This window comes from Anopheles cruzii, chromosome 3, assembly GCF_943734635.1.
Source record: "Anopheles cruzii chromosome 3, idAnoCruzAS_RS32_06, whole genome shotgun sequence".
NCBI lineage: Eukaryota > Metazoa > Arthropoda > Insecta > Diptera > Culicidae > Anopheles > Anopheles cruzii.
The window spans coordinates 11,799,660-11,823,992 of NC_069145.1; the positions used below are offsets into that span (position 1 = coordinate 11,799,660).

At 49.0% G+C, this 24,333-nt stretch overlaps 1 protein-coding gene across 1 annotated transcript in view; it reads left to right on the forward strand.

Moving 5' to 3' along the window:
- The first annotated feature begins 44 nt into the window (after positions 1-44).
- LOC128271520 (uncharacterized) overlaps positions 45-24,333 on the forward strand; it is a 40,250-nt gene continuing 15,961 nt past the window's right edge. Inside the window, exons 1-2 of the mRNA XM_053009088.1 lie at positions 45-188; positions 20,144-20,451. Coding sequence (XP_052865048.1) covers positions 45-188; positions 20,144-20,451 — 452 coding nt within the window. The remainder of the gene's footprint in view (positions 189-20,143; positions 20,452-24,333) is intronic.

A 24,333-nucleotide genomic window follows, 5' to 3' on the forward strand; every position in this document is an offset into this window, starting at 1 on the left:
AGGGCCGTTTCGGCCCGTGAGCCCTTGGCCCCGTGTCATACACAATGAAACTAAGTGTCAGTGCCTATCGAGCCCATGCATCAGCACACAAGAAGATCCTCTCCAGCAGTAGCTATCAGACCCAGTTCAACTACGGCAGTACGGCGGCCGCTGGCAGCTCGACCCCGAACCCGTCTGCACTGTTTTCAGTAAGTCCACCCACCGCCACCCTTCCGGTTTCTAGCGTTAAATGCACCACCCACCACCAACACCAGCAACTATGAGCACACTTTCCTTACCGTACGCCACTTGCGAATGTTTTCGTTCCGTTCCGTGCCGAGGACGCGCTGCTTGTGGAACCCAATTTTTGACGTAGTTTTACTTTTTTTTTGTTCGTTTATTGTGTCTCTGTTTATTCTTTAATATTTGTCCTCGCCGGGAACGGTTGCGGAACTCCTGGAACGGCGCTGTACTGTAGCATTAGCCCGTGTGTCCCACGCCGTGTGTCTGAACCGAATCCCTTGTCCTTGACCACGTGCCCCGGAACAGCCTTCCCCGTGAGAGTCCTCCCGCTGTGCATATTCGTAGGTGCTTTAATGTGTTTGTTCCGCCGTCGCTTCGCTTCGATGCACCTTTTGAGTGCCCTTTTTGTGCCCGGAAGCGACGCACCCGAAAGCGTTTGCCATGGAACAACACTTCACACAACACACGACAGACAGTTTGTACAAAGAATTTTGCATATTTCGATGCTCTCTTTCTTCGCGTCCTGCAAAACTCGACTGTCAGTGCTTTTTGTAGTATTGTCACAGATTCTGTGTGCGCACATCAAAACGCCCAGAATCGGGTCTTACACGGGCCACGGGGAGCGAAACCGAAAGAGTTTCGTCTATATTCCCAGAAGATGGCGTACTTGTGTAAAGGCAAATAAGGTTGGCCTGCCTTTGCCACGGGCTGTTTATTGTGCCAAAGATCTCAGAAAGATATACTCGGAGGGCTTACATTGTTTGTGTTTTGATGTCTGTATAATCCAAACGAATTATGGGTTGGTTTCGTTGCGTGTGGCGTACGGCAACTACAAACAGGCCGCTTACGTCGTCCAAAACACACCGGAGACTATGACGGCTACCGATAGCTTCCGTTTCTGCCGGCGATGGAAGCATCGGCAAATGGGTTACGACAGATGGCAGCGGGTGAGCATCAGAACAACATCTTTCATCCATTAGTCGGACCAGTTTCGGGGAAATCCGCTCAACTTTTCTTCGTGGAACAGCGCCACGCCACGAGAAGAGGTTTCGATCCATTGGAACCCCGGTTGGTTCAGTACACTTTAACAGGACACGTTACAAAACACCGACAATTTGCTCATGCGCCATTTGTTTTCCATTACGGCCCGGACAAACCTCATAAATAAATAATTAAATCATTCTGCTGCAAAAAGATGCGTGATGCGATGATTAATGTTCCGAATCGTGCACTCTTCCAGAGCTGCGTTCGATTACTTCGAGAATACCTTCGAAAATGCCATTAAATTACCCCGAGTATCATAAAAGACGAAAATAGGAAAGGATTCCGAGATCCGGCAACCAGAAAAAAAGGAACGAAAGGAAAAGCTGAGAAAAAATCAATTATTTTTACGATTTTCGAATCATTTTTACTGTCGCCGGGCCAGCGGCCAGTTGCGGCCGGTTGAAGGATATCCTTGGCTGCCGTCGTAACGGTCCACGTGCGAACACGATACATCCTCTCGACCGGTCCTCCTAAACAGGCGGACAGATCGGGAAGAGGTGATTAAACGGGGACTAAACGGGAAAGAAATCGACATTTCCGGCCGGAAGACCTTCTGAGGAGCCCTTGAACGATGGACTAGTTTCAATCTGCTAACACCAGAGAAGGACCAGCCGAAGGAGAATCGATATTTTCCTTCCGTGCACACACACACAAACATTGCTACATCGCAGTCAAATCGGTTTCCTCGAAGCAATCGATTCCTTAAGAGTCCAGTCCTCGTGCAACCTTGGCGAAGACTTCTTCGCGACGATTTACTTAACGGCACCACGCAACGCGCTCGTCGTGAAGTCTTAATCACGGATACATCGTTCATCGGTTCCAAAATCCTTTTTTATTACATTCGCGCCTTGTTGCTGTACGTGCGCCACTCGGCGTAAGTGGGACCAGTGTGGGACCGATCCATCTGTAAGCTGGTCCGAGACTTCCCATCATAACAGCCGGCAGACCACGTGGCCCACGATAACGATCAAAATTAACCTGCCATAAAACTCCTGGTAAGAGCATTTAAGGACCCCGAACGACGGAATCGACGGGCACAATCAAAAGCCCATTCCGTCCCCGTCCTCCTGGTGCCGTCCCAATTCGGCGAACCCAAATCAAATGGTGCCCTTTATACACGTAGTCAATAAAACCGGGCGGGCAACGAAACTCACTTCCCGGCCCCTGTCCCGTTTTGGGGCCTCCGGCAACTCCGGTGAGTCAGGCAAGTGCTAAAGCATGTTACAGGCGCCTAAAAATAACCGTGGCACGCGGAAGGGGCGGTATGTCGGAGCGAAAACATCCTGTCCGCCACCCTGTCCCTCGGCAAGGTCATGACCCACTGGTCAGCGCACACATTTCGGGCCTACAGCAGCAGCAGCAGCAGCGACGCGCTGTGTACTTAACGCGTTCCTGGGCGACCAAACAGAAGATGCCGGAGGATCTTCACGCAAAATTAGATTTGCCACTTCTTTCCGGTGTCCTTTCGGCCACCTTTCTGGCGACCGTCCGTCAGGTGGCTCGCCCGGTGACCTGTGGTGCGTTCAGGAGCGACAGAAAGCGGACCGTTTCTTGCGTGGTCTGCTGTCCACGTTTTGGGGATCTTGCTTCCGCCTGCTGTCAGATGGAAACGGACCCGCCTTCCAGAGGACCACCTTGAACATGGGAACGGTAAACTGTTTCTGTGTTTGCTCTCCCGCTCAAGTGTCATCCAATTTGGCTGGCGTACGTGAATTTATCGCCCGCTCGCGTCTCTCCGAAGGGGGCGCGTCTTTCCGGAGGGGGCCAAAGACGAGCGACAAACGTCGCGTGGCGTCTCGTTCCGTGTGCGCTAATAGATCGCACTCGACGTGTATGTGACCTTTCTCTAGTTTGTTTTTTTCTTCGAGAAATGGGATCCTTTTGATTGGCCTTCCACCGGGGCAGATGACTGGAACTAAACACCCGACGTTTCGCAGAGATCAGGGCAATAAATCCGGCTGGATTTGCTCCAGCAGTTGCTCATCGCACCGTGAAACCAGCCGCGGGTTGAGTCCACGGAGTGCGCCGAGACCCGGATCCGCGTGTTGCTACTTGTGCAAATTTGCGAAGCCCGGCCCGGCGACGCCAATTTTCCGCCAAACGCCCAATCCACGCTTTCCGGGCGCTCGCCAGCTCGTAAAGTGCGGTGCCGTCGCAGTCGGGCGGCTCCTTTTCCGGGTTGCCACGCGGAAGACAATTTAATTTCACGAGCTGTCCTCTTGGGCGAGGATCTTAATAGCGCGACACACATGAATCGGGGCTTCGTGTTTGTGGGGAACAGCTTTTTTAGCTGACTCCAGAAACACGGAACGGTTATGTGGCGTACGTGACTCTCACGCTCGGGGAGACTTTGTTGGACGCAAAGGCCAAGTGTTCCGTGGGCATTCAACCATTCCGCAGTGCGTCGCAAGCATTTTAATTAGACAAACTTTTTCTCCCATACCGGAGCCAAGCGTTGTCACAAGAAAAGTTTTGCAGACATCAGTCTTGGGTCAACTTTAAACGATACCACAAACGCTGCCGTGCACCGTTTCAATTATGAAGCGTAAACATTGCCAACTCAAAGCTCGGGCTCCGGCAACAAAAGTGCCCGTAGCCATTTTTTCGGCCCAATGCTTTCCACTCCATTGAATCCCGAAACGGGGAAAGTACTTTCCGCTTAATCTTCCGTGCCACAAAAACTTACGCCGGGTATCCGGGTGGAGTGTTGAAGGTACTTCAACCGAAGGCACCGAAAGTCGAAGACATCCAAAGCGATAAACGATAGGTGGTGGGACGCGGGAGTGCGCGAAAGTGACGTCTGTGTTCTGGGGCCGGATTTGCATAAAACAACATCCACTTCCGACACAGCTGGCCGCACGCAGGAAACGCTCCGATGGCGTGGATGGAACGCTGCTACAAATCGCTAAACAATTTTACGATGTGTACGCGTTTAGTTTAATTTGCTGATGTTGATGTTTAGCGAGGGGGGTATCATGGCCGTGATAATGGGCTATCTATTTGGCGATAAGAAGGCTATCAATTTGGGCATTATGATGAATTACTACTTAATATACTTTGGCATTGATGGTGACAGCTGAATGCCCTAATGAATGGTTTTATAATGCTGAAAAGATCTACATAAAAGTGCCACAAATTATTCGAATAATGCATAAATAATGCAGTCCACTCTTATCGTGCTCCGATCCGTTCTGGTCCAGGCTGCCCCCAAGCAGAGCCCCATTAAAACATGTTTAAGCATCATCATCATCTCCCGGCCACGGATTTCCTAATGATTGTTTTACAATATCGAATCTCGCCAGCCACAGAGTCCCAACGGACGTTGCCGTTGCTCCCATTTCCCTCGATTAGCATTACAAAAAGGACTCCCGATCACGAGGGCCAATCATGTGGAAAGCTCCTCCTGCTTCAGACAGGACACGCGCCGGTGCCGGAGGCTGAGTGGTGAACCGCTCCGTACAAATCGTAAATGAGGTGTGCAAATTTTTATCGCACCACTTGGAAGCGAATGGTTCCACTGATTTTCACAAGGGCGCAAGGACGGGGCGCAGCAGGTAATTAATGTTCCGCTAGTGTTCTCACGGAGAATTGCACCGGCTTTGGTAAGCGTGTACCGTGTAACAACCGTGTCCAAGCCGCGTGTTCTTTTATGAACCACTTTGTACCTCCATGAAATTCCGGAGCTCGGAGTTGTTGAAGAGGAGCGAAATTAATTTTACACTGCACAAACCGTGGCAACCTCGAGTCGAGTGGGAATTCCTTTAGTTTTTGGTGCTCCCCATAACGGAAGTTCATACCACCGGAGAGCGGCGCCGGAAATGTCGCAAAAATGGATTCCGGCACCAGCTTACTTACGGGCACGGAATCTACTGCCCGTCGAGTGCAGCCCAGAACTTGTCTCATCTTGCGATTGTGTTTCCACTTGAGCTTCACTCGAGGGAAACTCTTGACTACTTCCTCGGAACCGGGCTTCCCGTGCCCTGGGCTTGATCTGCTCTTATCCGGTCAATGGGAAGCATCGATCGATTCGGAACACTCGTTAAAGGGGGCCAAGTTTCTTGGAGCTACTTTCTTCACATGAAGCGGCGTGTGTGCGATTTCGTCCTCGATTTGGGGTTCACTCTTGACTTGCCAATAAAATTCCTCGCCCGGTTCCAGGCCGATCGATAGGCAACTTAAATTACATCTGAAGGGCGAAACAGTAGTTCCAGAACGAGATAGAAATAGACATGCCACACAATGTTGTCAAGTTGCATTATTAAACGGGCCACGCTGTTTTGTTTTATGGTCCAATTTGGCTCTCTCTGATATGTCGCATTTTTGCGCCATTCCAGGAGCTTTTTTTTATTGCCATCCGTTACCAACGTGTCTCTAAAGCTAGGATTCTCCCCCACAAGCTAGGAGGCTCGCGCTCGCGGAACGCCATTGCGGGACTAAATTGAAAAGGAAGCAACATAAAACTGGGCTCCAGCGCCCAACAATGGGCGGGCGATGCCCGGGGTTAGAGATAGCGAAAAAGCTTCAAAACAGTGGGCCAGTTCTGCTGGCTCCACAATTTTATTCCGGGCTCCCCAACTAGAGGCCCACTTCCTGCTCATTGCAGTGTCCTCGGTAGGAGGATGGACGATAATCAAAACAAGCAACCGAAACAAAAAGTGCTTCGCAGAGCATTCCCCCACGAGGCAAACACGTTTATTATGTTGTTTTCTCGCACATCGCATCGGGCGTCGCCGGGTCGCGTCTAGGTCTAGGCAGCCAAGCCGAAGACTCCGAGACGCGTCCCGTTCCGTACTATTCTGGGCGCACTTATGGTTACTCAATCTGGCAAAGAAGATTAAACTTTCATCACATTTGCATTTTGCGACCCGGCTCGGGCTGGGCTGGGCAAGGTCAGAAAGGGTTTCTCGAGGACGTTGGACGACAAATAGTGTTGCCTCTTGGCCGGTTGTTTTCTCCTCATTTGGTGCCATTTCTATATCTTCAACGGCCAACGGCTATGAATATAAATACTGCAATCTCGGTCGAGTGGCTTCGGACGCCAAGGCGGACCAAAACAACATTATCTAATCGGTGGTTTGCATTCGGAAAAGGCCCAAGGGGGTCAGCCGCGACCTAAACACGATCGAGAGAGTGTTACTTTATTGAATCGAGCCTTTTTTTCAAAGTAGTCCTGCTAAAGTAGCCATAGGGTGGGTCTCTAGCTTGAGTCTAATCACGGGTCACAGTGCGACTAGCCTCGCCCGGATGTTTGGAAAAGCAATATAATGAACAGAAATACTTCCTGTCCCAGATTAAATGGTCATAGTTCCCCGAGCACCGCTGCCACTACCCGTGAGCTTAGTGTTCCAACGCACAATGATTCCGTGTTCCGTTCCGTGTTATTGCCGTGCTTCATTAAGACAGTACATTTATTCCACGTAATGGAATTAATTTGTCGTTAACTGTTCTGTTTTATTTTCCCTGTCCAACATTCCAAGAATACCGCCGCCGGTTTCGCGGCCTTACTGTCCAGCGTCTTAGATCGTTAGACCCGGCTTCCCCAGTGTTACATCACAACCCTCTCAAGTAAATGAATGGATGTGTCTTAGCCCTAGCGTTGTTACGGAAGCAAAAATCCTATCATAAGCCACTCGTACCGACGGAGCTTTGGTAGATCTGTAGCACCCTGCCCGTCCGCAAAGAAAGCCACACTGTTGTGTCGTATTCCATAAAGAGCTTATACATGTTTTTCCAAACTCTGCTTCTTAGCTGCCCTGCTCCAGGATCGTATCACCTGTTGATCGTGCCCAATAGTTTTGTTTCCACTGTTTGTTGGCAAAAACGGCCAATGTTTGTCCGGTGGCCCGCCAGTTGGCTGCTGTTTCGTGTTCAAATATAGTTTTCTTCTTTCTCTAATTACATTTTTCTCTCTTTCTCTTCTCATTTCACTTTATAGGTATGTAAATGCGCCTTCTTCTCATCACTGTTTCACGCCACTTGACTAACATCTCGAAACTAAAGCTTCTTCTCTCTGTTTCTCTCTTCTATTCTTCATCTGGTTCTACTTTCTCTTTTCTATCATTTGTACTTTCTGCTACACCATTCAAATTAACTTATTTTGGCAATGTGTTGTGTGGATTTTAACAATCTTTAATCAACAGCAGCAAATCGATCCCGATGCCCGATTGGCAGAACTCTGATCTCTGATGCATGATAATGTTAATGTGATACTCTTATTGTCGGATTCAATCGACAGTCGCCAAATTTTCAGCCCTACATATGGAGCAGGAAATGCAGCCAGTGCAAATCCTCACTACTCGAAAGGGTCTGAATGATACAAAACCGTAACGGCCAATTGCATCGTAGCGCATCATCATATCACGATCACCGTCATCATCATCATCAGCTCACTATATCGTACGATCGTTCCGTGACATCACGAAGATCGTGCTCCCGGTGATCACTCACGGACTCGCATTCATTGGCACCAAACGTTGGACATCGACCGAACAATCTTCGCGGCCAGTGGCGGCCTCTCTTCCTCTGTTGTTTCTCTGCGTCTCTCTCTCACTATCTGCCCCACTGCATGCCCCACATCATGGAGGTTAGACGGAAAATTAAGTTCTTCATACCGTCGACCATACGCGAGGTCAAGGTATGGTTGAATGTACTATAATAGCCTCCCCTAATTTAAACCCCTACAACACCTGTCATGTTTTATGTCCGTACTATGCACAAGTTGAGCCATACTCGTACTTCGATGTGCCGATCTGATCTGACGATCCGATTGCAGCCTCCGTGTTGTGCAACACTTCTGTGTTCCTTCTTTGCACACTCCTTCATTGTCGCTTCGTTCAATGTTCTCCCCGTGGGACCCCAGAGGCTGTATACCCCACCACTCTATGTGTATCGGGAGAAGGCAACTAAAAATTAGCAACGAAGATTGCCTTCGATCTGAGTGTGCTTCCGTTTTGTAGCGCCCTCTTTGATTTTCGTACTCAAGAACCTAATTCCCACTTGCCGTAAATCATTGTTCCGTTCGGGTACCACACAAAAATCGTTTAGCACCGTGGACACCAGTCCACCCGAAGACAGCGACGAAACAACTTGTTAAAGCGCAAAACAAATTTGTTGCTCATCTGGGGCTGGGCCACGATGGCTTTCGGTGTCGTTTGGATCGTGCAACAGCCGCATAACTCACGCGTGCATGAAGGGCCCAGCCAAGCATGGTCTTGAAATCGAGCTTATCAGGCAAAAATATGGTAAAGTTCGCTAAAAATATGGAGAAACTCCTGCAAAAAAAAGAACCAAATCGGGGGAAACATTTTCGAACGACACCGAAAGACGACGGCTCGGCGTGCGGCCTTCCTCCGTGCGCTGGATGTGTAAAAAGTTCCGGCCCTTCCCGCCCAAACGGGGCCAGAGGTTCCATTCTGATTTTATTCTCATCAGCCGTACAAAAGCTTTCGCCGCGGCACTCAGCCTTAACTGATACAGGCTGAGGCGAGTGATTTATGTATTTCTGTCCGGTATGTTGATTCATTTCCTTAAAATGTATTCCGTTGTTGTTCGTGTCCTTCCACGGAATAGTGAAAGTTGAGATGAAGTTTTCGGGACAATGGGCCGCCACGTTAGCAAACAGGGCACGAAGCGAGCGACCGAGCTGCAAGATTCACATCTCTGTCGCTCGATGAGTTTCCTTCCTTTGCTCGGAATGTCACGCTGTCTCGTGTGTCGTGGCTTGTACATAAAGTCCATCTGGTCCGTCTGGTCCAGCTCCGGTGTGTCAGTGTGTGATTTGCATATATTGTCCGTGTGACCACTTCGCAAAGTCCCGTTTGTAGCTACACACAATTTCACTCTACGCATTCGAATTGAGGCAGCATTTAACGATCAATATTTGCTTTCAAATACTCCACCGTGCGTCGAACGAACGCAAACAAACGAACCAAATTGGTCGACGCGAATCAGGAGCTGGAACACCTGTTGGCAGAGCCCGAGCCGAAGGTACGTATCGCCGAAGTGAGTTTCGCCCTCACGTGTTGTGAAGTTTTGACGCGTAGCGTAGCGTTTCTCACGGATCGAATAGGCGAACGGCCAAGTAGTGGAGCAGAGTGAACCTCTGAACATGACCATAGTACCCACATAGAGGAGTCCAACGAGAGCCGTAGTTTTAGTCAACGTCTTAGAATTGAATTCACTGGAAAAGCGCACGCTAAACTCTTTAAACCTTGGGGTCCCAACTGGAGTCCGTACCGAGCGAGGGTCTTTAAAAACTCATCAACTACACTAATGGACCTACGTTCGCCATTAAGCGGCCCGAGCTGTGCAAACGCTGCGGACGTTGATAGCCGATAAGCAAACGGCTTAAAATCGAAAGCCTATTTTAAAGCGTGCCAGACGGTTTATCGAGTAGTCAATTTGTGTGTTGATTAGCCACACAGTGTCCTGTTTATCCTGGGCGAGGTGCCAATGTTTACGCAACCCCACGCCCGTTCGCCGCAAAATCACGGCACACGACATTGGCGAACCGCGAACGTAATCAGCCGCCCGGTACCTGCTCTCGCACCATAAATTAATCTCTTTCATGTGGTCAAGCACAACGTGAGCCTTGGATGTCACACAGCACATCGCGGATGAAAGCGGCAGATAAATCCGCAACCCAGCGCGTTAAACCGCGGTCAGAATTCGTTTTGAATGAGGCAATTAATTTAAATCAAATTTCAACAACACTCCGTGCTGTGACCACTTTGAGGACACCGTACTAAAAGTGACCCCGCGACCACTTTCTGTATCAATTGAGCTTTGGGAACGCCGCTCAACAAAGCCACCAATATTGACCGCTTGACGAACCGCCGGAAGCGACAAACTGTTGCACTGCCAAAATTCGTACGAAGTACATTTGCATAGAGTCTTTCTTTCATTAGAATAAAACAACCTAAGCCGCTCTCCGGGCTACCCAACCACCACGGACAAGCCAACGGATGACGATGGCGATGTTTTATCAAAATGTTTTCCTAAACGTTACCAGCACCCGGGTTACAGCCTCTGACAGCCCCGAGGCAGGTCCACGTGTGGCCGATGCTTTGGTCCGCTCTTTTCTACGGCGGACCGAAATAGCGTGTCCCTGTTGTTGGTGAGTTGGTAACAAGCAACAATATGCTGGAGTTGTTTGACGAAAACCCTAGCCTGGTAAAAGAGATACTCGGACCTGCATACTTTTGTCGGGCGATCGGCAGAATTTCGTTCGCCGGCGACAGACTACCGTGCACTGTGGTTGGTGATAAAATTTGCAAGAATTTGCCTCGACACGACCCAAAATGACCAACCGGACCGGGCTGGGCAACCGCATTTGTGGGTGGCTTCTGTTGAAGCTGACTTCGATGGATAAATTTAAAGCGCTCGCTGACGGCAGAGTTGGGACGCTTCGAACGGTGCGTGGATCTTCTTTTTTACATGAAGCCATGAGATATATCTCAGGGATAGCAAAAACAGCAGAAAGGAGTAACTTTCAGAGTTGTTCGTTTTCATGTGGAAAAAATTGTCATAAAATAGCGACACGCTTGCCATACATGCTGTGTTCATGGAGGATTTATTGCGGAGCTTATTTATAGAGCGGCTGATTATTTCAATAGGTTACATCAAAACCAACAAACCAACATTTGTGTCCTTAAAAAAAACTTTTGAAATGCATTAATGCCAGCGGAAGCGGAAACAGAACAACACCAGCCAAGGTAGCAGAAAAGGTTTCCGCACATAATTGTAACACGAGTTTATTTTGAGATGCCCCCAATCTGACAATGGCATTTGGATGGGATTTTTGCATTAAGCATTTAAAAATAAATACCACCGCGGTAGGTAGAGGCACGCTATGCACATTAAATCCGACCCTATCGGAAGAAGACCAATAAAATTTGCGATCACATCCTATAATAAATTTGCGCTACGAAAACAATTTTGAGAGGTTGTTTGTTGCTGTCCTCACCACTGTTGTTGACATGAATTGCGGAGGAAAGTAATTATGGGGCTTTATTTTTATATCTTTTCTCGAATTATGCCGCAATCAGAGAGCAGCAAGTTTTCGGCACGTGCTCGACTCCCGCTGTGATTTTATTCCCATTCGCGTACTCGGAAGCCGGGCGAATGCAGGCCAGTTCCACAAATAGTTCTGGTGTAGCGGAAACAAACTCAAATGTTGTCGTAGCGAGCAACGTGTATTCTTTAAAATTCGCATAAGTTTTTTCCACTACCAAGCGAGCGCCACCAGGCGCCTCCATTTCAATCTCTCGTGGGAGAAATCGAACTAATTTTTGGTTCAATTCTCTGATGTTCACTGTTATTCGCTTTTCAATAAATAAAAAACAGCGTCTTTTTCCGTTTAAGTATCAGAGAAGAGAAGAATAAGGTCCACCAAATCATGATTTTAACTGCACTAATGTTTGCTAACTATCTCGATGACTCGAGGATAACCAAAGGCACTGCCAAAAGTTGCTGCTGCTGCTGCTCGGTTACGCTTTTTCTTTCCACATCCTGACCAATGTCCGTGTCTTGCGGTTTGGCGGAGGATAATTTATCTTTTGTGTTTTCATTAGTCCGCTTGCCATTTTGCGTTACAGTGTTGTTGAGATTTTGACACAACTTCTATCGTGGAATTCATTAAAGCGATCTCATTAGTTTCTTTCTGGCATTTCCAAGAAGGAGAGATAACGAGCAACGCATTTCTTTGCGAAATGCTTCAAATTTTTGTAATTTGTAACATCTTATTTTCCACCTTCCATCACAGCCCGGGCAAAAGGAAACGATCATTATAAACACCACCCTCATAGGAGCATGTTTTTTCGCGAACGTCAATGCCATTTATGCCGAAAGAATTTCCACTTATAAGAGAACCCCACATGCTGATTTACATAAATACGGTTTGAATAGAAACGAAATTTGATGCAAAAAACATTTCCCTGCTAGGATTAGGTTTCAAACGGCATTTCATTCTTGCATCCACAAGTCGATACACATACTTCCTTCATTCTGAGTTCCAAGCCAACGTTTGGCACAGTTTTTTAAGTCAACATTTGTGAACATTTTATCGTGGCTTCTGCATGGTGGTTAAAATTTAGCCCGAATTTTAGAACAAAGCCTTCGTGTGCTTTCTTCGTCTTCGCTGGCCAAATGTTTACCGGAAAGAGAATGGAGTAAAATAAAGTAACTTTTGTATTTTCAGCACCTATTTATACAACCGCCCTTTCATCGTTGCTACTTTTAGCGTCTCATGCATGAACCCGAAACCTTTAGCAACATGGCTTCAATGAGAAAGCTTGCGTAAATTGCGTACTGTTGCAGTCGGTGACTCTTGTACTTTTTTATGATGAGTCTTTTCATAATACGGCCAAATTACTACAGAGTGCTAGAACTTGCTCCAATTTGGGAACATGACGGATGCGATAATCGACTTAGATATAAAATAAACTTCCAAAATGTAGCTCCTCGCTGATTAGCACACCACAATTCAGGACAAAAGATGACAAAATATTGTCTGAACGCGACACATCGCATCCTGCAGCGCAAAACTCGCACCGACTTTATGCCGACAACACCTAATTTACAATGCGACAGGACGATGACGGCTGCAAGACACGAGAGAACTGCAAGTTCCGGTGCCGCTGCTTCGTTAGCGTTGCATCTTCGTTATCCGTCCGCTATCTGTGGCCCCGCTAACCCTGCTATGCTCATTGCGGGCGCCAGCGGCCTTCAAAGATGCCATAAATCATTTTAATAATGACACCACTCCCGCCAACCGTGGTCCGTTCTTTGCGTTCACGATTTCCGTGCCGTGGCGTCATGGCGATAGAGTGTGCCATTTCCCAGAGCAGCACCCAGTTGGCGCTGTTGGTTGGTGCGTTGCTAAGATGCCCTCTAAATCACACTCCAGAACCGTAACGTCACTGGTGCCAACTGGAGCTTAGAAGTGAAAAGTGAATCTTCAGTCTTCGGTTGAAGGGATCGAATAATCGTTAGCAGCGCGTTTTCTGGCCCCGGAAGCTCCGCACGCCAGAACGGAGGCTAAATTGAACCCACCCACAGAACTCCGCGTGCTTGACACGGCAAAAGAGTAGAGTTTAATGGCTCACCGGCCCATGTTGTGCGCCGATATTTGAGATTGGCGTGAGCCAAAAGCTGTGAAAGGTGATTGGAAATCTGAACCGACCGTTAGCCCTGTGTGGGTTGGCTGAAAACGTCTCTCTGATGAAACGCTAATGTAAATTTGCATTCGCGCACGGTTCCGCGTACGGACACGCTTCGCAAGCGCACGGGCCGACGGCCATGGAATGTGGTCCGCGTTTCGGATATATTTTCCAAACTCAATACCGGAATTCATTGAAGCCAAATCGATATGGTGGACGAGCTTTCGCTAATGAGCGCTATCTGAATGAGTGAATGAAAGTCATACAACGAATCGATGGTGGAAAGCACGTCCGTTGGTCCATAATGCTTGAGTCATACTCTGTAACATGCAAATGTGCCATATTCCGGAAAATCCAATCAACTTGTATATTTGCCAAATGAACAACCAACTAACCGTGCCGTAATTTCATTCAGCTTGCGGTGAATAATTTCAAACAAACGGGGAAGATAACTAAAAACTGTAAGCTAAGCCAATTTGAACATAATTTGAACATGGTATTCAATTCTTTAACGCATAATTTAAATTATCAGTTCATTCCCGTTCACTATGGGCCAATAAATCACACCGTAGCTAGCGCAGATAATTTAATTGAAAAGCGCATAAATATTTTCGATACCATCTCTCCACCGTTCGCCACCGTTCCGTGAAAACAATTGTGTTTCAATTCTCGCAACCCCACGGCAAACATAAAGGGCACACTCGGGCTTTTCGCTTGGCTAGTAATTACTTTTTGCGATAGCGTAACCAGTTGTGTCCCTAGCTCTATGCTTCCAACTGCGGATTAGTTAATTTGTTAATAAAGAAAAGGTTACCGGATTGTTAATAAAGAAAAGGTTACTAAACGATTCTCGCAGGAGTATTTAAAAGCACATTCACACATGGAAATGGAAGTAATTGCTCCAATCACGGTTACATTAAAGACCCACTATTAACCAACACGATGTTCACTGTCGTTGTGCCAATCGGCCTCACGGGTGTTGTACTCATAGTTTCTCCTTTCCAGCATGAATGTGGTATGAACATAACTTAATTGTTCTTTCAAGATTTGGAAAGAGTTTTTTTTTACTAAAAACACACTTTTCGCTATTTGTTAAGCAAGATCAGTCTGCAACAGAAATGCACAAAACTAGTAGACGTGTTATGAATACGCAAGTGAGTCATCTGAACAATGAGCAAAGTTTTACCCAGTTTCGATTAAGGCCTCCTGGTTGTCACATGCATCCTTCTTCAGCGAACCGTGCGCCCGATGAAAGCATCGCTCGGATCTCAAGCCGGTTTGATGAATGTTTGCTTGGAAAAATATCGTACACCAGCCAGAAAAAGTGGCGCGCCGTCAAGCACCACTGTCATAATGTTTTACGGCAACACATAGCCGAACGCACGGACGGTGTAACTTTGGCCTGTTATTGGCAATCTGTTGCCCAAACCATCGGACCGGACGCTATCAACCCAGAAGCACACACGCCCCAGCGTGTGCCCAACCCCCGTCGCCGAGAATTATGCTTTCACGTTCGGGCCCCCGGCTTTGGCAGCTGTGTGACGCTGCGTGACACTAACCGGACAATGATGGACACGACACAGATCCGCCCGGATGCGACGCAAACTGTCGTCAGTAAATCCCAAATCCATGTGCACCGTGCAGGGTAAAGTGTCGCCGCCGGGCAAAACGGCGAACGGACGGGCGGCGTTGGGACGGCGATGTTGACAAAGTTGTTGTCCACTGGTCTGAGAGATGGCGGCCAGTCTCGGGCGACATCTCTCACAATCTATCGTCCGGCTTCAGACCGTAGTTTCGGTTCGGTTTTTTTTTTGGGCCAGTCGAGCAGAGTTTCCGTAAGTGGATTACATTTTCAGTGACCTAACAAGGGACGACTCCAGCGCTTCGGAGGTCAATGGAAATTCCCCTGCCGGGACCAATTTGACATTTCGAACCGTAAACGCAAGGGTCAGTGTCAAAGGGGGGCGACCAATACGTACGTCGCAAGTGATTTCGGTTTTGATTTTCTATTCCACCCCACCAATACGAACCATTGACACGCACCGAGCGTCAACAAATGACGGCCCCAATTCCGTGCGGCCAATCATGAACAGGTCGGACAGGCACAAATAAAACCGTCGACGCGGCAGATAAGTTCGTAAAAGCGGAAAAGATACGTTTATGGGAGACGAGTCCGTTATTCAAACAGTGCCCGACACTGATTTGCTTTTTCCCGTTTTTCACGCTCACTGTGGCACGAAGTAAGGGGGGTCACAGCGACAGCCGTGCTGCCAGCCTTGACACCGTTAGGTGTACCGGTTCCAGCAATAACCTTGGCAACTCCTATTTCCCGCCATTTACATAAGCAATAAATTACAATTTGTAGAAATTCTCGTTTGAATTTACCACGGCCGGGGTAACGGGGGTGGCCATTCCAACCATTGCGCAATGGCTTTTTCCCAGCCCAGTGTGGGCCCGCGATGGTGAAAAATGTTTTATACGGAGCTACGGAGTTCCTTCCGTAGGTTCGGAGCAACTCGCGGGCTTAGGTCGGCTTCCGAACGATTGAATAAGGAATTCCTCAGGAGGGAAGCATTAATGCGCGAAGCAAACACACGAACACCCCCATATTGCCAACTAGTGGCAGCGCGGACGTAAATTATTCCCCGAAGAAATCACGTTAATGATTCACGTGGTGGCTGAGCGCGCATTTCAGGGCCACGGCAACGCACGTTCCGATATCGATTGCAGCGATAGCCCAACACCGAACGGGCAGTGATGCCCCGTAAGCCTTTGAGTGAGGTAGCCACGGAGACGATCCTCAGTCAGATTGTGCCAACTGCAGGAAGAAATTAATAACCGCTCCTTCTGCCGGCTGCGTTGGTCCGACCAAGTTTCCAGGGTCAAAGTATTCCCTTGATATCGCGTTACAGGAGACGGCCACGGTGCGTATTAAACAGCAAACATAAGCTGACTTCAACGACACAAACCGGACACAAACCGGAGTGCTCACGACGAACGTGAAGAAAGTTGCGTTCTCGTTTGTTCGTCGCCACTGATCAACTTGCGCCGCGCGCGCGCGGAGCTGGTAAGTGGCCAAAGTACTGCGAACGAATCGATGCAAAACTTTCTCGTTCCGACGAAAATAAACTTCCGGACCGATGTACCGTGGGGCCGAGAAGAGTTCAAGTTGTTATGAAAGTATAATTATGAAGTTACTTCCGTGCTTCGCTCCGCGCTGGAGGCGTCAAGATTTTCTTGGAAATCAGAATCAGTTTGGGTACTAACTAAATAGGCTTTTTCGGCTTCGGAGTGGCCGTGCCACGGAAAGTGCCGATGCGAGATCACGAAGGAAGTCAGGCGAATTAATGGTAATATTTTCACCCATCATACTTTGTGGTAAATTTTTTGAAAAAAAAACACAAAACTTTTCCATCCAGACCAGCTCCGTCCTTCAGTCGTGGATGGCGTTCAGTGGCGTTGGCAAAGCTCTTGAACCTGTTGAAACTTGCAAGCGATACACGCGCATCCTGGAGGTGCTTAATATGTATCGAAGGAATTGCACTCCGTTGCCAATTTTAATTTTCTCTTCCCCAAAGGGGGGAATTGCCGGGAAGAAGACGAGAGCAACACACGGCGACAGAGCCGATTCATAGAGGAAGTTTACCGTGCATCGTAGTACTGGTCGAGATGTGACAAATTACTTATTGATCGATTTGCCATATCGTACAAGAATGTTACCGGTATGTGAAGTTTTTAATAAAAGTTACTTTTCGTTTCGGAAGTAACTCGTTATGGTAGTAAATTGTGTTCTAACACGCCCGAGAAGGGTAGTATGCTCAAGTAATGAAAAACGAATGAATTAAAAAAGTTTCGAAGAAACGTAAATTAAAATTGTTACTAAACGACACTAAGTAAAACCTGGATGGTAAAATGAACCATAACGCGTGTTTACGGAGAATTGATGAAGAAATAATTCAATGCTTTCAGAGTAAACTGGAACACTTTTCCGAGCGGCTTAACCAACGTTCGTACCAACAAAAGTCCCATATCTTATTAGGAGATACGCGAACCGTGATTGGTTCCGTTAAACTTTGAAATTGGCTTACCGGCAGGACACAAAGCCATCGTTCCATGCACGATCACGGACCATGCGAACCGTTCCGGTCTGACACGTCCTATTTTGCTATCAGGGCCTACTTTTAGTGCTTCCGGCACGTTTCATATGCAAATAATATCTCTTTTCAATCTGACTCCACCAACGGACCGACCGACGGCGCTTTTGAGGGGCTTTAATAACTCTTTTCTTCTCACACGAAACTGACTGCGTGACGCTTTGTGGCCACTTTGTGCAAAGGAAGCAGTTGTCCCGTGCTCGTTTTTGGGGACATTCGCCAAACTGCTGGGGGCAAGAATGGTGAATGTAGGCAAATCGAAAAGGGGAAGTAATATCACAGTACATGCAGCATGCAATTGAGCCAGATATTCCTCGTATGTCGTCAAACTCGATCTGCCCGAAACCCTGGCATTACGTTATCCGCACCCATTCAGCGTTTCTCATTCCTTTCTCTCTCTTTCTCTCTCTATTTCTCAGCAGGTTGAATGTTAACATTCAGGTGTTGTTTGTTGGTAACCGTCTGGTGTTAGCCTCGACGGTCATCTCGAACGAGACGCATTGGGCATACGGTGCGACGGTACGTTACCAAAGCATGAGCTGCGCCGCGAATGGGCGACAAATCCTCCGCCTTCCCCTTGCTGGGGGGTGGACACTGTTTTCTGCATTCGTTCCTGTTCTCGTAGCCTGTTCCAGTTTGCTTTCCAGCTTGTTTCCAGCTTGGTTCCTCGAGCTGCTCTGCTGCTGACCGGCCGCATGAATTGCTATCGCTGCGCTTCCGGCAACCGCGACTGGCGATCCTGTTTGATCTCATTTACGCCATGCTTTCTAGCGCTACGCAAGCTAACCACGCGCTGAGCGATATTATTTCCGCCGGTTCGAGCTGTACAAAAAATCCTGCCCTCAGGCGCTGCTTCCTCCGAAAGCTATGCCATTCCCACGCAGCCGTTTGCCTGCTCTAGTTTTACTCGAGATTTCGGTTTTGCTACAGCTCCTTCAGCTTATGCGCAACTCTTCTGTTCGAACAAATGCCGCCTTTCTCTAGTTGTGTTTCTTGTCGAATTTTAAGCATGTTCAAGCGTTTTTTCGATCATCTGCAGCCCGACACGCCGGCCTCGGTTTGGTTTTGCTGAAAACGCTTCACAAGACAGTGTCGGTGTCGATGCATCGTTTCTGTATACTTTTACTGTACAAATGTAACATAAGCTTTATCGCTTCTTCTCTTCTCTAAACTGTTTCCAATTTCTCTTATTGAACGTTCCTATCTGTGTGTATTTTAAAAATTTTAGGAGTGCGCCTGTAATATTACTACCGCTTTTCCGTGTCGTTACTTTTGAAGCGTCGCAAATTTCGCGACATCGTGGGTTCGGTTTGACAAACAAACAAAACAGAGGTCAACAATAAAAATCACAATCCACACGAACGGTTGTTTGATTTCGCACCCATCAAATTACCGTCTCAGCGTCCGAATTCGAACCGTCCTACTCCCTGGGGAGCCATTCGTAGCTTCGACCTACAACCTTCCACTCCAAGGGGGGCGCTTTGATTGAAATGTTTCGCCCACTGATATCACCCCACTGCCCAAGAGTGCTCCCAATTCTATACGGTCCACCAACAGACCAACCACGGTGGGGACTCAAATCGTCGAAATAAAGCGTCTGTCTGTCAGTTTCGCACCAGAAAAGGGGATCTGTTTTATGACAAATTGATTAAGTTTTTCCGGGTTCGCACGGTTTGGATCTCGGCCGATCGGTCCATCATTTTGCGGGTTGTTAAAAAATCACAAACTAACCTATTTATGGACCGCGTTCGATACACAGCGTTTGGAGGGACACAAATTTAAAGTTAACAGGAATTGGGGAATGCTAACACCAAGCATGATTGGACCAAGCATTTCTTTTGGGGTAGAGTTTTCGTGTGATTTTCAAAACATCGCTTCCAAACTAGATGTAAGTTTTAAGCCGTTTGTTCTCTAGTTCAGTTACACCCTAACTATTCCACCAATATTTCTTACACATATTACTTCCATTTAATAAACGTTCTAAATATGATCCAAAGCACCCTCGAAACGATCGTTTTTTGCACTTTCGCTACAGCAACTGCCTACCCATGAGTGTATTCCGTTCCCCGACACCGATAAAGTCCTTTCCCGCCGTGAAACAACCGAAAGATGCCGGTTGCGTTATCCTTTCATAGATCGTGTGCGCTTAAGCTACACATTCCCCGGCTTCAAACCCTTGCTCCTCGTACATTGGCACGCACTGTGATGCTCACACGCCCGTTCGGGAATTAGAAAACAAGTAATAATCCCCTAATATCCGCACACGGTCCACACCTGCATCGGTAGCGAATACAATATGCACACACACGGCTGCGGTGGCAATGCGACGGTAGAACCGAAAAAAGTAGAAAAACACAAAAACCGCAGCTATAAACCTGCATCCTGCACCGATTTCACAGCTGGCTGCACTAAACCCCGTAGCAACGGTGTCGATGAGACGGGGCCACCGGGTACCCGGGGCCCTACCCGATGACGCCGCACGTCTTCAATCTGTTAACATACCCTTTTCCCTCTCTGTTTGCTCTCTCACTCTCTGTTTCGCTCTCGACCGATCGCTCCGGGCAGATGGACCCAACGAATCCGGGTGCAGCAGCGGCCGCATCCGGAGCAGCAGGACTACCGACATGTTCGACCATATCGTCCGCCAGTACGCAGATTCAGCCGTTCGGTGCATTCGGTGCCACCGCATCCGGCCACGCTACCACCGGAAGTGGATCCGGCGGCGGCGAGAACCCGGCCTGCTCCAGCCTGCTCAGCCCGACGCTGCTGTCGCCGGGGACCAACACCGGCACGGCATCGATTGCGACGTCCCGCGACGAGGAGGACGACTCGAGCAATCAGGCTTCGTCCGGCAGCAAGGGTTCCGGCCAGCGGTAAGTGTTTCAATTAGACGCGCGCGGGGGCATCAGCGCAGTGGAACGGAAATTGTTCGATTAAAAAGGTGGCCTGCGATCACTGCGAACAGGATGTCCTCTGTTGCGAGGCGCACAAAAACTGCGAAAAAGTGCACACACCCCCACAGACACACACACACACTCGACCCCCTTTCCTTGGCCGTTCTGCGATTGGATCCCGATTACCTAGGCCGCCGAAGGGTTAATTCGAGCGCCACGGTCACGGCCCTCAACGTCAGGACACGTAGAACACGCGCCGGTGCTGTGCTTTTGAGAGATCCTCCCTCACTAGCTCACTCACGCAAACACTCACGCACTCCGATAAACCGATTCGAAGGGCTCCGGTGCCAGCTTCGTCGTCGGTTCCGTAATTAATTGGCCCTCGTCAAGATCTGTGCCGTCCATTTTGTCTCTTTGCTCCCAACTCCCCGAAGTCCGTGAACTGTCAAAACTGGGAGGATTAATGTGCCGAGCCAAGGCCGTGTGCATCCATCTTTCCCCGTGTGACCGGCCCCCGAGCCGAGGAGCCACCGTCGGCAGGTCTGATGCATTCCGTTGTAAATAGTCCCTTCTCTCGCCCATTTCTCTCTTTCTTTCTCTCTCTCTCTTTCTCTCTCTCTCTCTGTTTCTTTCTCACTTGTCGTTTGTCGCGCGAATTTGTCGGTGTCCACCGAATGTGTCCACCGAAAACAAACCCTTGCTTACCCCTTGCATCGGTCGTAGTTCGTGGCGCACGGCACCGGAAGCGCGTGGTCCGCTGGTGTCTCGCGCAAACAGTGCGGACCAAGCGGCCGGCAGCTCGAGCCGGGCCGCGGCTGCCGGGCTGAGGCGGGCCCACTATCAAGCGATCGACCGTAGCCAGAGCTTCAACGAGACCGATCATAGCGCGGCCATGGCCCGCTGGTATCAGTACCACCGGCAGCGCCATCCGCTGTCCCGCACGGGCAGCCGACGATCGAGGCACTTCTCGCTGCGCGACGACGACGATGACGACGGCGATGGCGACGGACCCCTGAACCGGATGGTGTCCTTCGACAGTGTCGCCGAGCACGGCGGCGGCGGTGCGTTGCTGACCCGGCATCGTGTCAGCCACCCGTCGATGGCTAGTTCGTCGCTGGACGCAGGTCGGTTAACAGCCTCGCTCGGGTCGCTCTCGAGCCACCTGCAGCCGTCCGGGATCGCAGGACCGCACCACCAACAGCAGCAGCAGCTCAGCAAGTCCATCTCGTCCAACGGCACGACGCGCGGAGCGCAAAGCTGGAAGAACCTGCGCGCCGTCATGGCCTACTACTGTTCGCTGCGGAAGATTAAGAGGAACGGTGCCAAATCTAATGCTTTGTCTCCGTACTCGTTTTTTATGTTGTTTCTTCGGCCACCGGCCTACTTAGATACTACTACTTCCACTACCACTATGTCCTTCTCACTCTCGCTCTCTCTCTCTCCCATTCTCTGTCTCGTTCCGAATCCTTTCTTGACGTCTGTAACATTTAGTCTTCTAATTCCAGCAAAGTAACCTTTCTGTTTTTGGCCACTTTTTCTTTCCGGTTCCAGAATGTGAATGTGTCCCCGTCATCTTACGAGCGAGTAGCCTTTATCACTTGGGAAAACCCATTACTGCAACACTGCACTGCCAAGAGCAGCCATTATTGATGCTCAATTCTTCTCCGATTCAGATCATAAATTACTGCAAACGAACCGAGTTGCACGATGAGTCCGCCTCCGGGACCCCCGGCGGACGGCACTTATCTCCGGCCTGCGATGACCTACATTACTGTTTCATAAAATAAATCATCTGGCCTGTGCCTGTGCAGCGCAAGCAGAGAAAACAATTCCCGATGGCTTGGCACCCACGGCTTTCCATACGAACGATTCGGGCGAACGACGACGGATCGGCCGCGCTGAGCTTTGACAGCTCTGACAGCCACGAAAGCAGGTTCATTTATTACAACGACTTGCGTTGTTTTCGACAACCGGCTGTCGACCGGCAACCGACCCCAAACGTGGTGGGCGTCGGCCTCACCCATCGAAGATCGCCGTTTGGCAGACCAAAGCCGAGCGCCGTTGACGGTGGGCGGCGCAAAAAACAAGATGTTACACGTGCAAACTTTGACAGTTATGCTCCAAACTGCCAAAACTTGGCTTGTTGGTTCTACGAACTTGTTCGAAGGTTTTGTGACAGTTTTGTTGGTTTTCTGCTGCACTCTGTGCAATGGCGCCAAGTGATAAAGTGATACTCAAGAAGATGCGGAGAACCATCGGTTAAATCGGATTTTTCAAGCAACCTTTCTTTTATTTGCAACTTTGGTCGTGATATTTTCTCTAAAACTGTTCTCACAATTGTTCCTTTTTTCTTTTGTTTCAAAAACACATTTCTGGCCCGTCTCTATTATTTGTACCACTAGCTGGACCGGATGGATTAGAACACTAGTTTGTTTTAGAGTATCGCCAGTGATGGTGAGAAGGCTCGGACCCGGATGTGCGTAGCTTGCAAGTAACCACCGCGATAGTCAACTAGTCATTAAACGCGTCTCGCTAGAAAACCTGGTGCTAGAGATAGAGTCTTGTAAACGGGAACGGAAGTATCGAACCGAGTGCCAAGGATGTAACCAACCATTCGGCCTTCGTGATGGCATTTCTTGTTTGTCTTAAATCTCAGCTTTCCGTCAGTAGACGAATAGTACACACACTACAACCTCTCGAACTCAAACAATAGGCAACACAAACCGTGCCAAGTCACCACGGTCACCCACGGATGGTGCGAGTTCGATACGTTACGAGCCGCATGACGAGCATGACCCACATACCTTACGCAAAACCCCTGCTGCCCTTTGGGAACGCACATTCCGCAAGAGTGTTCTGGCCGGCCGCCGATAAGTAGTAGCAGCAACGGGGCCGTGCACTAATAAGCTTAGCCGGTGGCAACTCAAACTTATGATCCTGTTAACGTAGTGCCAGCCAATGGTCGAGGAAGAGAGGTCGCTCAACACACGTTTAGTCCACGCGGACGTCGTGGCGATGCCCCACGAGCAACCAGGCCGCGTATCCTAGCACCAGGTTAAAGGGTCGTTACGAACCGCCGGACAGCGTTCTGTCCGGTGATCCGGCGGTGGTTACGAAGCAGGCTCGCCCGAACGGTCCCCATAGCTGCACGCACAAAGTGAACTGGCCCTGGCAACTCACCATGACTGCGCGGTGCCTGTTTTCCACCGTTTTACGATAGGAAAAAAAAGCTGCACAACAGAGGAAAAGTGTTTCGTCAGGCTGCTCCGTAGAAGCAATTCCGTTCAAGTTAACGCGTTTGGATTCTGGCCGTTGGCAAACTATCGTGGAGCAAAGTCCCACGCAGGATGAACAAATTTCAAGCACGGGGCTCGACACCGCGCGAAACCGACAGCGTCTGCAATGACGAATGGCTCGCCATAATGGCGTCTGATAGTAGGACAGCTGATTGGAAAACTTTGCCACTTTGTCTTGTTAAAGCGCTGCCAGAAAGACCGTTTTACAATGCCCTGGAAGCAATTAAGTTTCAATATGCTAAGGAGACCAATTTTGTGTGCCTAAGTTATGAGCAGAGTTTCGCGACTCCGCGAGTTTGTCACATCGTGGCAATCGAAAGCCGCCCAAAGCGGGGCGCTTAAAATCTTCAGAAACCTTAAGGCATTCGGAGAGGCACCCCATTAAGTCAATTTTGCCCAATTATAATACCAACCAAAAATGTGCAACCATTTGTGCAGACAATCCAAATACCCGAATACCGTCGCGATCACCGGTTAAAGTTTGATTAAACACCGCCAAAGGTCAAGCCATTAATCCGACTGCGCTGCCAAATCCCGGCGAACCACGGTGGGCTTTGATCGAACG